This window comes from Asparagus officinalis, chromosome 4 (genome assembly GCF_001876935.1).
Source record: "Asparagus officinalis chromosome 4, Aspof.V1, whole genome shotgun sequence".
NCBI lineage: Eukaryota > Viridiplantae > Streptophyta > Magnoliopsida > Asparagales > Asparagaceae > Asparagus > Asparagus officinalis.
This window is the reverse complement of record NC_033797.1, coordinates 20,593,904-20,607,134: the sequence shown is the minus strand read 5'-3', so window position 1 is coordinate 20,607,134 and position 13,231 is coordinate 20,593,904. Positions and strand designations below refer to the sequence as shown.

The following is a 13,231-nucleotide window of genomic DNA, read 5'->3' as shown; positions in this document are numbered from 1 at the left end:
CCATGAGGACCCAATCAGCCACGTAGACTAAATTGCAAGTGGCAGTTACACCCTCTACCCACGATTTTAGCACGTCAGTTATATGCTAAAGTTCTATAAATAGCCACAAGCAGCTATGAAGAAGGGATGAGTTTTTGGGGAGGACCTTTTGGGCAAAATCCCACTTCGGAAATCATTTAGTAACCAAGAGGAGTGTTCGTGATCTATTTCTGATCGTCAACGGGAAGCAATCTCGACTCAAGCATCGAGTGAAGCATCATCTCGCCACCTAGAACTCACCTTAAATAAAAGAGAAGTCAAATATATCTTCTCTTCCTCTGTAATCGAAATAGAGTGATTGTAAGGGATTCGTACCAAGTGATCCAACCCATTCTTAAAACAAGAAAGCCAATCATACATTTTTTGACCCTACAATCTCAAATTAAGTTGTTTTATATTATATTTTTGGGACAATGAATCTTATTTAAATATGTCCTCACCTGAGGTGAATCTATCTAAGTGCCCAGTTTCACATCGCTTATTTAACGTGGAATGCTTGAAAGAACTTGCTCAACTCAAATACAATTATAACAGTGTTTTATGAGGTATGATTGAATGCGAAACAAAGTAATCTTATCTTACTACTTCTAAAAGTGAAAACAAGTGTCAAAACTTTCTCATACCCATTTTACCCCTTTCAATTTGCTTAATGATAATTTTATCCTATATCTCTATCTGTTTATTCTTAAATTGTCCTTTTTATTTTACCAGTTGAATAGTCAAGGGTTGTAATAAATTTACCCCCTCCTCTGCCGCTCCAACTCTCGCGCCCCCTGCCCCTGCTGACTCTTCCGTTTCTCAACCACTGAGAAACGGCTGAATCCCTCTTGTCTCCCCTCTACCTCATTTAACAGTCCTATCCCTTTTGATTCTTCCGTTTCTTCATCTCCGATTCTTCGGTTTCTCCACCCCCGCCCCTTCGCGCTTTTCCTCTCGGATTCGTCGGTTTCTTCCGTTTCTCCAGCCCCACATTATTTGTAGTTGTATAAAATAACTTAGTGATTCAGATTTGATGGAGCAAAGACAGCGTTTATTTTCAATTGTAAGTTTTGTTTATTCTTATTATTATTGTTATCATTACTGTTTGTGTTTATTTTCAATTGAAGGGTTGCTGCTTGATTGGTCGGTTGGTTCATGACTTACCTTATTTTTTATTGACGATTGATGATGTCAGGAAACTGAGGTTGATAGGAGGAGTACGAAGCTATCAAGGTAAATTGATTATGCATTAAAAGCGGTTAAAAACAAAAGGATATATTATCACTTGTGTCTTGATTAAATTTACTTGTATCTTGATTCTCAATTGTGTTCAAATATGTGTGGTTTTTTGTCATTTTAGAAGCCACCATATTTTTGCAGGTTTTGATGTTCAAATGTGTCTAAAAACTGATAGTTAAACGTTTTTTTTAATGTTACTTGACTACTTGATTACTTGATGTGCTATGGCGTGAAAAGACGATGTTCATAATATCATTTCATTTATTGGGACATTTTTTCAAATGTCAAATGCTAGCCGCGTTAATGTTCAATTAGGAGGTTAGATGATTCAGTTTTGATGAAGGCGTTCATACTTTAGATACTCTTTCAAAAAAAATTCCCCTCCATAACAACTGTGAAAAGTTTAAAAGACATTATCATCTGTATTGGGTTAAAGTAAGCCTTTACTAATAAAGAAAAGGATCCAAGAAGATAAACCAAATTTTACAACCAGCAAGGCATTACCCTAAAACTTTGCATTCAGCTACATAACTTCTTGATGGAAAAAGAAAAACTAATACGTTAGAATTGTTTTGCTTCTGCTTGCTTTTCTTCAACTAATATAGGTGAAAGGCCTGAAAATTTAGTGTAGAAATTGAGAGCAGATCATAGATGAAGTAAAAAAGCTAGCTTGGGTTTTTGTTGTGAATCTGTACTGCAAGGTATCACACGCTTTGATCTTATTTTTTTATACTTGTATCTTGATTCTCAATTGTGTTCAAATATTTGTTGTATTTTGTAATTTTAGTAGCCACCGTATTATTGTAGGTTTTGATGTTCAAATCTGTCTAAAAACTAAAAGTTAAATGTTTTTTTTTATTTTTACTTGATGTGCTGTGGCGTGAAAAGACGATGTTCATAATATCATTTCATTTATTGGGTCGTTTTTTCAAACGTCAAATGCTAGCCGCGTTAACGTTCAATTAGTAGGTTGGGTTTTTGTTGTGAATCTGTACCGCAAGGTATTACACACTTTGATCTTATTTTTTTATACTTGTATCTTGATTCTCAATTGTGTTCAAATATTTGTTGGTTTTTATAATTTGTGATTATGATTTAACTGATGTTTTCACTTTGTTTCAATGCAACTAGAATTTAATTGTATTTGTAGTTTCTAATTATTTGTGTTTGAAGTGAGTACTAAGCAAAGCTTTATTTAAGAAGGAAACCTGATATAAATGGATGTTTTCAGTGCTCATTAGTTAGTTGAGAATAGTGCGCTTATGACACAATTATAATTAGAACTAGTATGTACCCCGTGCCAAGCACGGTTTTCACCTCTTTTATACAATTTGTTAATGTTATTTGATCTTTATTTTATTTTTATACAAACTGGTTCCTACAGCTAGCAACTATGAAGAACATCAAATCAGTTGCATTTGGAAAATAGATGCCTAATAATATTATATGGTGCAAATATAACAATACTACTACAACTCATACATAATGACCTAATAAAATAATGGAATATGATAATTAACATGTCTAAAAAATATTATCAAATATTAAAATTCAGTACCATAAATCAACTAAGTATAATAATCTCTTTATTAATATGTATTTTCAAAGATTCGTTATTAATATTAAAGAGAAATAAATAAAAAATGAACAAAATTTTGACAGAGGAAATCTTCAGATCTGAGCACATATCAATAGTTCATTACTTTAGAGGAAATATTAAGATCTGAGCACATATCAATAGTTCATTCCCTCGTCAATTGTGGCAGAAGAAATCTTCATTTTCTCCTCAATAAAAGCCCTCCTAAATTTCTAAAAATGATCATTAACTATCATTGAGGAATTTTAGAAACTTTGGCTTTTAACTTCATGGTTATACCATCCCAAGCCATCATTAACCAAATTTCTAAAGATCAAGTAAATACTCAAAAGTGAAATCGAAATAGCACAATAAAGGTCAATCTTTTCAGTGTATAAATGTGCGAAAATATTACTTTCAATTTTATCTTATGATTTGGCATGGAAGGAAATTTCAATAATTTAAGGTTATTGCAGTAGATTATAATTAATTATCAAATTAGGCAACATAATTATGAAGACTGTTACCTGTTATTTTGTCAATCAGTTTCAGAGACGAAGGTGTTGTGAAAGAAGCTGTGAAAAAACTGACATCCAAGAAGCTGCGACTGTAATTTAAGAGATCTCGCATTTCACTCATAAAATGATTATTATGAAATCATGCATGATTGGAACTTTCTATCGGTTTTCGTATTATATAAGGGAATAGCTTAGCTAAATCCAATATCAAAGCTTCATCAATTGCTATAGATTGCAACATCTTGTGTATGTACTATTGGTGAAACTTTGAAGAGAACTGACCAAGAGTGGAATAGAACACACATTAGTTACATGCTCTTCTATATATATTTTCTACATAACTAATTCTTCAATAAATTTAATGTATACAAAATGTTCTCTTATCTGCACTTTGTTACACTTAGTATGGATTCAATACTTATCCCCAAATTCACAAAGATCAAGGTCAACATGTCAGTTTCCACACACATTTTCTTTATAATCTGGTCAAGAAGTCAATCTAAATTAGACAATTGCTTATAGATTAGTCAGCCAAATCTCAAATATGAGAAATTTAATAAGATAGTACTAAATATGATAACTAAAAGAACTATCACCTTTTAACAATGACATTAAATAAAGAGAAACTTTGCTACAACTCAGCTGTTATGTACTACTAAAATAAACAAATAAAATGAAATAGGCAAACTAATGTGTGAAAGTCAATATTAGAATCGTACACAATATTAGATTTGCTTTTCTTTTTTTCTTGGCATCAGTTTTTCTCCCTTAACAAATTTGATTTACTTTTCTTTTTTGCTTGAACTACTCAAGAATTGCAAGGTTATGTCATTAAAGGTGCATCTTTCTAACAGGACAATATCTATGTTGCCTTTATTTATAATAATGAGTTAATGACACATAAATACTCCCATGTGTAATTTAGTAAGAGAATTCGAAAAGAGATCTTACTGACCAAAAGAAAAAAGCTTCTAACTTTAAATATACCATATTAGCTTTTAGAGGGCTAATAGTATGGCTCAACAGGAGAAATTTGTTATGTTTTTGCTTTGGTTGATAAGTAAAATGCAAACTGACTCTTTTTTGCTTCCTATTGTTTGATAGTTAGGAAGTATGTTTAGCTAAATCAACCATATCAAAACAAAGAGAGCTGTTAACCCCTCAATATTCTTAGTCAAAGAAGAGAACAAAACCCCATAAAATAGGCATGTAACCATGACCAAAGATTGGATTACTTTCTGCTAAAGAAGAGATGCATACAATAGCGTATTATGAAAAAGCAATAATACCTTAGGTTTTGAACATGTTGAATGCCATCCAATGGTTGACCATTTATTTCATATTCTTAAGGACAACAATAAAGTTTCTCCAGTTGAAGGTTGTGGTACGCATGGTGCATGCTCCCAGATGGTTTAGCATATGCATGAGAATTGAGACATCTTCCTTGGAAAATACTTTCCATAACTTTAATGTGCATAGACATTCAATTTTGATAAAGAGATAGAGCAGAACTTCCCAAAACGAAAGACCCAAGTCCTGCATAAGCTGTCAGTATTAGCAACGATCAAAATCTTAGCTAAATGAATAGTTTGAAATGTAAAGTACTTGGATCAACCTACCAATCAATTACCAAATGATAAAAAGTTACAAACACATGGAATGTAACCCCTAGACGTATTCATGTATACTTAACCATCAAATAGATCATGAGAAAATTTATCATCTCAGAAAATAACATAAATTGAACAATCAAAAAATAAAGTGAAAATAACATAAACTATCTTCTAATATGACCAAGGATCTACACATATCAGGTGCAAAAAATAGTATAACATAGACATGAAACTTGTTGCTTCTATAAAATCACATCAATAGTCATCAGTTTAAGCTCATGCAAATTCGCTTAAAGGAACAAATTCTTGAGAAAGAGAGAATGTTTGATAGATTTAATGTAGAGAAATAAATTAAGTATTCACACAACTATTTTGTCACTTGTAGGAGTTTTCAAACTTTTGACTTCTTCCATGCTCGTTCATCACACAAAGGCATGTGCCTATAAAACCAATTTATGATTAGGTATCGTGTTTACAGAAAATTCAAATTAAATGTCTTTGTAAGAAAATATAGAGGAACCAAATTCACATTTATAAATAAAGGAGGAGCATACTACAATATATTCAAAGAGAGACAAAATAATAGAAACTTTTCATATTTCATTAATAATATGGATAACATACCTTCAAAGTCTACAGTACATCTTAAAGAAAGTAACTCACTAAAATAATTGTGCCCCTTAAAAGCCTAAACAATGAGTAATATTTGAAAATTATTTTGAAATCAATCTTTCAAATCATTGAAATTACTTCCAAATAAACACATGCATATATAATTAATCAAAAAAAGAGATTCAGGAGCTTACTTCAACATGTTCTCCAATTAAAAGCTTAGTCATACTGTGGCAAATAGTTTCAACATGTATGGCAATAGGAAAGCAAGAACCAAGAAGAGTGAATCTTGCTCAAAAGTCAAAACCAAAGATAAAAAGGAAGTTGTTTCTCCTCTCTTTTGGAAATTGATCTAATTGTCCACAGTCAAACCTCATGTACCGCCAATTCTTCAGTCAATGCGATGTAGTTCCACATTAGTCATCTTTCGCTAATTCTTAAGTAATTTTTCTAGAAGTAATTGACCTGATTTGAAGTTTTTTACTCTTTCCTAATCATAATATAGTCTTTGATCATATTATTTTGAGTTATAATTGCATCAAAATGAACAAATTAAATATCAAAAATTACTAACATCAGTTCTTAAAGTCTCAAAAACGGTTTATTTTTTACTTTTAATCATTAAGATTAAAATATTTTCCAACATTCACCCAATAAATCCTTTTGACTCTGTCATTGAACTCTTTCTAAACCTCAAATGAGAAGCCTAAACCTCAAAGAATTAAAGAGAGATGCATTGTTAGTGTCTCTAATCTAAAATAAAATTTTGGGTTTAAAAATAAAATATGATCTCATTCAAACCAAAATTTCTCAAATTTCACATGCCTTTGTCATTCTGGCCACATTGCTAGCAAATGCTTGATGGAGAACTTGATGCTTGCAAGAACATAAAGATGAAATAGCATATATATGTATGTATGTATACGTGTATGTGTGTATACGTGTGTATACGTACAGTTTGGATATCTTGAACCGTCATTCGGCTGATGTGCATAATATGAACATACACATGCTTACCATGAGGAAAAAAACAATCTGTAAGAGGAACCACATGTAATTCAAACCGGATAATCCAAAGAGTCAAGGATTTTTTTTAATATCATAAGATGTATTGTTATCAAATGATCGGAATAGTTATAGAAATATAGTTTAATTAGTGAAAGTATACTAATATTTTCTTTTCATAAGGATAAGTCATGTTGTATGTTCCTGATGTCCTCACTGTTGTAGGCTTGTAGCATGTTCATCCTTGCATGTTTCTTAGGAAGATTTGCACTCATTTATGAATGTAGCATGCATGCTATAATGTGATAAAAGACATGACAAAATCATGCCAAGATCTGCACACCTCTATGAATGTAGCATGCATGCTATAATGTGATAAAAGACATGACAAAATCATGCCAAGATCTGCACACCTCTATGCCTTGCTCCATGTACCATTCTGGGGTTTGCAGACATGACAAAATCATGCCAAGATCTGCACACCTCTATGCCTTGCTCCATGTACCATTCTGGGGTTTGCCTTTCCCCACCAGAACCGACACATGTATGAAATCCCTGAAACATCAGTTAAAAACGATTAAGAATAAGGGAAAAGAGCCATAAGACATTGATTGATTAACCCCTTTCATGAAACAAAATAGAAAGTGCATACTCATCACTTAAGAACTTTGGTAAGTACAAAATAGAACATGTGTGCTTTATATTTTCAAACTTACTTAACACTAATTTCAAACTAATATGCAACCAAAATAGATCATCAAAGAATGACAACCATTCACAAATAAAATTCAGAAATGAAACTTGAGGATGCTACTTTAGAAGTAACTAACATTTGTTTGCATGTAAGTTGAATATACAGTGAAATCATAATAGGATTCTTATAAGCATAAGCACTAAAAAATAACCATATGTAAAAAATAACAAAGGAAATAAAGTGAAAATAATAACAACATAAAGCTAATGAATAATTGCACCATGTAGTTTTCCTCTGAGTGTCTCAGCCTAACAGTGTTCAACCTAACAGTTATCTCTTGCAAGAAATTCAAAATCAAAGATCGCATCCAAACAATAGTATGAAGGAGCTCCACCTGAGTGGCCACTGAAGCCATCTTCATGCTTGCTTGAACTGCAATTACCCTTGAAGCCCCAGCTTGAGCTACAAATAGACTAAAAATTGTAAAGCGAGTGCATGCCTGAGGTCCTGTGGAAGTTCAAACTTAAATAAACAATAATAATGAGAGGGTAAATGTTTATAGATTACTGTTCATCATAGTTTTTAAAATGCCAAACCATCAAACAATATTTCTAATCAGCATACGCGATTTCTTAATCCACTTTCTGCTTTATATTAAGGATCCACACATACTACTCAATACCACGTTCACAAACAAAATCATAATCCATCCTTTTACATGAACTATAAATTGAAGAATTACTCCCACGCAAAATAATACAATCAAAATGGGCAAGTAAAGGTATACCTTAGAAATTCAAAATAAATTCAAAAATTACATTATGTTCCAAGAAATTCAAAATAAACTGGAAAATGAGTTGTGAAGAGATACCTTGTCATCTTTGTCATCGAGGTCTTTGGAGTCAGAAGCCTATGGAAGAAAAAGAGGAGAAACCCAATAAAATAATCTCAATCGTATTCGATCCCCATTCTCTCTTCTCCTTCATCAAACGTCGAGAGAGAACTCGGTTGTTCCTCAATCAATCACAAATCAATCAAAAACGAACAAAAAAGAAAAAACATTTCACCTTTAATGGCGTCAAGATACTGGATAGTCTCTCTCCCTATCCAAAACTCCGCATCCTCCCTCTGGAGCCGATGATGATGCCGACATCGATGCCGATGATGATGCCGACGGGATTGAAGGCTTCCGCTAGAGGAACTTAGGGTTAGGGCTTCTGGCCTTGGAATCCTCCAGCAAAGCGGCGAGGATGCCAAAGTTGTGCTCCGGATGGAACAGCAAGAGCGACGATCTGCTCGTGCTGGAGTTAGGGCTAGGGTTTAGAGGGGAATTGTGGTGGATAGAGGTGCTAGGGCTTGGGCTTGGGCTAGGGTTAGGGTTTGGATCTGTGTCGGTTGAGAAGATGTCGAGCTCGAAGATGGCGTCGCCGTCGGAGAAGGTGGCGGAGGGAGGGGAGGAGGATAGGAGACAGCGGAATCAATGCGGAAGAGGAGGGAGCTCATATGGAGCGAGGGTTTTTTTTTCCTTTTTTTTGCTTTTTTTTGTCTCTGGGTCGGGGTGAGAAGTCTGAGAAGGAGGTTTTGAATTTTGAAAACTGATTGGATATCTATGCAAATGGGAGGGGAGAGATTTACTGTTCAATTTACTGTAGCATGAACAGGAATTCTCTGATCCTCCCATTTGTATAAAGGAATAGATTATATGGTTGCCCAACTTGCGTAGTTAATTTTGCTGATCAGACTGAACAAGAAATGACTAACCAGATTCTAAAACATAAAAGCAGATACTTTTTTGAGCAGCCATAGGAGTTGGTATATGTATTTATAATTTATTGATCCAAAGTTTTGGAAGCTTAGAAGCGTTAATTCTCAGATTCAACTTCTTACTTTATGCTTCTTTTGATTTGTTTGGTATTGGATGGTGAGACTTCAGATGAAACTTAAAATGTCTCAGTAGAACATATTGGTTCCTCCACTATTGAATTGAATGCCCAACTTGCAGCTGTTGGTTTTAAGATGCAACAATTCTGTTCAGAAAACAAAAATATTTAATTCAAATATGTAATTTTAGAAGCCACCGTATTATTGTAGGTTTTGATGTTCAAATCTGTCTAAAAACTGAAAGTTGAATGTTTTTTTATTGTTACTTGATGTGTTGTGGCATGAAAAGACGATGTTCATAATATCATTTCATATATTTGGTTGTTTTTTCAAACGTCAAATGCTAGCGGCGTTAATGTTCAATTAGGAGGTTGCTTCAGATTTCTAATGTCTCTTTTGCTGGTCCATATACACCATTTACAGGAATACCATGCTTGTTTTCGTTGATTAGTGGTAAGCATCTAATATAATTTTCATTATCTCAAACATACAGTAACATTAATGATCTCATTACCTCTACCTGTTCCTATCAAAGTTGGTCTGGCTGTGTAACCTTCTATAAGACAACTATGTTTAACTCTCAAGTTTTCCCATATAGCATGAGGTTCTTGCAACAAAATTCTCTTAGGAAATTATATAAAGCTTAGAATGGTCACAGTTGTGAAATTTCTGCAGCTCATGTAACAGGGAATTGTTTACTCGAAAAGGGTGACTGTGTTTTAGGGACTTGTCAATTTATGGTAGGCTAATATTAAGCTAAACAAAGTAATGTACGTCATTACAACTTCATGAACTTCTGCTACTTGTTCACTGAACTACTTTTTTGTGCTTGAGATTTCTATGATAAAGACTTGAAATATTCAGTTACCCAAGGATATCAGATACTCTTTTATTATTTTTTTAATTTTATTCCCTCCATACTTCAGATATTCCGCATGGTGTATTATTACAGTTTGCACTAACCATAGAAATATATATGGCAAGAAATTAATTAATGTATTGATGTGCTGTGCGTATCTCCCACTTGTATCTTGTATTTTTTTGGTTAATTATTACAAGTCTGATGCTACTTTAGTACTCTGTAAATAGTTTTTATTATAATAATAGGTTTACGAGCATTTATAGCTAAACTTGCATCGCCACAATATTGTTAAGCATATTTCAATTGAAATTTACATAAACCTTCCATTTAACAATATTTCCTTGCTTTATCATGTTATAAGGTTCGCGACAACCAATATGATCTCTATAGTGCCGAGACTTATATTATAGTTATGTACTTAAAATGCTACACTGAAACTGGTTAGTTGTTAGAATTTGGGGTTTACTTTCTCTGTTCCTATTCAGTAATCGCTATGTGTGTTGAAATATGTAATACGGGATTTCTTGGGGAATAAGTAGAACACGATAGGCAAAGTTATTGTCGTAATGATTATTGGGACTTTTCTAGCGAGCAAAATGCTATTGAATTTTCATTTGTACCCCTATAAGTTGTTGCCAATTTTCTTTTGAGTGATGAAAAGCTGTCACCAAATTAATCATGGAAAAGACTAAAACGATTAAATCTGATGCATGGCATTTTTAATCATGAAATAGGATACTAGGAGGATGACCTTTTTTTGTTGTCATTAATTGCAGCATTCGCAGGAGATAGAGCTGCAACCTGAGACGTTGTTCTTCACTGTGAGCCTGATGGACAGATTTCTCAGCAGGGAGTAATTTGAGACCGAAAGAAACCTGCAACTACTCGGCATTGTGTCTGTCACTATGCTACTAGGCTTGAAGAGGTCCATCCTTGTAACAAGTAGATGCTCTCATTACTCGCACATTAGATGCATCTGTCACTGGAGAATTGAAAGTGGAGCTATGAGTGACCTTACTGATTTAAGGACAAAAAACTGCATTAAGTTGATGAAACTGCCGATTGGATTAAAACACTTGTCTTCCCTAAAGAATTTGGTTATGAATGGCTTCCAACCAAATATCATGTGAAGACTTAGTAGTATGGGACCTGATCGGCATAAGGTTGAACATATACCCTCTTTGATGATTGACCCAACCACTGGGGAATAGTATGGGAGAGAGTCGGCTGGTAAGTAAGTAGATCTTCTTTGATTTTTTTTCAATCTACCTTCAGTTTCAGGGCATTGGGTATGATGTTTCCCTCCATTTCTTTGATTATTTTTCGGAACGAAAAAAGTAGCATGCATTGTGTTTCATTCTTTTTTCATAATTATGGGTCTGAATTTGTTTAGCTAGCCTTTGTACTTGCCTTTCATAGTCTGGAGGCATTAGGTAAAAGGCTCTGAATAGTGCAGCCATTATTTTGCAGTCGTGTTATGTAAAGATTTAAGTGACTTGAGTGTTATCAAACTACGTGAAAATAAAGACAACATCCAACGATTATCATTTGTGTGTAACGTATACCATTATGATTTTCAACTCTGTAGAAGGGACGTTTAGATTATGCTATATGTATTTATTCTAAATTTGCACTAATAGATGATTTCGAATATATACTTTTTGATATATAGAAATGAAAGTTTCTTAATATATTGATGCAGCGGCACGTGCGCAGTAAGAGTGATGATCTACCTGAGTGTATTCAGGTATACATATTCTTCTGGAGATATTTACAGTTTGATTTCCATTTCCAACAAGAATTCAATTTTGATTGCAATTTCGGTTGAACTGAAACTAACTATTGTTTTGCAGAGCTTGGAATGGTTAGTTAAGTATGTATGTTAGCATATCGGGGGAATACTCTCATGTCATCAGAGTACAGAAATTAGACACATGTGACAAGTATGTTAGTTTGTCTCAGTCCAATTTACTTCAATTCATTTTGTAAAGCCTATATTTGGATAATAGTCATGTATATGATTCCATCTTCAATGATCTAGATTCTGAATTTTGGGAAAGTGCATCGGCAGGATCAACATCCTGTGCATTGACCGTGGTTTTAAAATCAATATCATATCCATTATCATCATCCCCAGGGATTCTTAAACTGAGTGTTGCAACACTAGATTGTTCAGAAGTTCTTGTTGAATGTTCTGCATGATTCACGTGATCTTCGATTCCTTCACGTTGATCAGAGTGTGATATTGTTTCCTTGCTGTCTTTAAGTTTTAAAAACACAACTTCTTCGGTTGTTTTTCCAGGTGTAGCAGTTTTTTATTGAAATTTATTACAACATTATGCTGCAAATTCTCTTGACAAGGATATTCCAGGCTTCGAATCTCACTCGGTGCAGTATTTGTGATTGGACTCCTCTCAGGATGATTCTCTAGGGGAAGCTGATTGCTCTTCCTATTTTCTTCAAATGTGAAATTGTCAGGGGATGCAACTGATGTTTGATGTCCATTAGTCTCTAAATTTGCACTAATAGATGATTTAGAATATATACTTTTTGATATATAGAAATGAAAGTTTCTTAATATATTCAAGAGAAAGCTTTGCGACATAGCATGCACCTGAATCATATATTCTATGTGAAGAATGTATTTAATAAATAATTGTAAAATTGGTGAGTGAAAAATAATTAACCTTCCAATTAATTTCGTAACATGCATCACGTGCAACGCACGTGTGGCATACTAGTATATCAAATTCGGATAAGTGCAATTATGTCCTCATCTAAGATGAATCTACCTAAGTGCGCAATTTCACATTGCTTATTTATAATATAATTAGGTCTGTCCATCCAGGCCGGGCCGGCCTGGCCCAGCCCGGAAATCCGGGCCCGGGCCGGGCAAAACCGGAGCCCGGACCCGGGTACCCCGGGCCGGCCCGGAATTTTTTTCAATTTTTTTCTTTTCTTTTTTTTTTGATAAAAAATGCTAAAAATTAGTTTAAATTTATTATATTTTATATAATTATGTATTAGTATATACTTATAAATTATTATGTAACTATATATTATTATATATACATATATTATATGTAAATATGTTATATATATTTATAATCTATAGCTTGAGAGAGAGAAAATCGCATAAGTAGCCATTGCCCGTTGGGCCAATGGGGAAGAAGTAGCCGTTGTAATATACTATACTTATATACTAAGAGAGAG

The 13,231-nt window shown here is 33.6% G+C and overlaps 1 protein-coding gene and 1 long non-coding RNA gene across 9 annotated transcripts; one reads left to right on the top strand and one right to left on the bottom strand.

The window, feature by feature from the left end:
• On the top strand, positions 900–12,534 carry LOC109836878. 3 transcript variants are annotated; one of them, XR_002246116.1, is made up of 6 exons: positions 900–1,081; positions 1,214–1,251; positions 10,795–11,248; positions 11,721–11,765; positions 11,872–11,961; positions 12,321–12,534. It is a non-coding gene; the product is annotated as an uncharacterized LOC109836878 (long non-coding RNA). The 3 variants fall into 3 exon arrangements; XR_002246115.1 differs by lacking the exon at positions 12,321–12,534 and having other exon boundaries at positions 11,872–12,067; XR_002246117.1 differs by lacking the exon at positions 12,321–12,534 and having other exon boundaries at positions 10,795–11,252; positions 11,872–12,067.
• On the bottom strand, positions 3,120–8,835 carry LOC109836877. Of its 6 annotated transcripts, XR_002246112.1 has the most exons (6): positions 8,343–8,835; positions 8,147–8,185; positions 7,670–7,737; positions 7,065–7,136; positions 5,771–6,924; positions 3,120–4,887 (listed from the first exon to the last, which is right to left on the bottom strand). XR_002246112.1 is itself a non-coding variant. In XM_020404918.1 (5 exons), exons 2-5 carry the CDS (start codon positions 8,161–8,163, stop codon positions 4,684–4,686), a joined length of 381 nt encoding a protein of 126 aa, XP_020260507.1. In that variant the 5' UTR covers positions 8,164–8,185; positions 8,343–8,835; the 3' UTR covers positions 3,120–4,683. The 6 variants fall into 6 exon arrangements, 2 of the variants coding, with proteins under 2 accessions (XP_020260507.1, XP_020260508.1); XR_002246114.1 differs by lacking the exon at positions 5,771–6,924 and having other exon boundaries at positions 7,670–7,782; XR_002246111.1 differs by lacking the exon at positions 5,771–6,924.

Excerpts from the sequence above, each read along its gene's own strand:
- LOC109836877 (XM_020404918.1), bottom strand. Across the intron at positions 7,137-7,669 it reads TGGCTTCAGTGGCCACTCAG|GGATTTCATACATGTGTCGG; the intron begins GTGGAGCTCCTT and ends CTGATGTTTCAG. Across the intron at positions 4,897-7,064 it reads ACATGGAGCAAGGCATAGAG|CTTATGCAGGACTTGGGTCT; the intron begins GTGTGCAGATCT and ends TAATACTGACAG.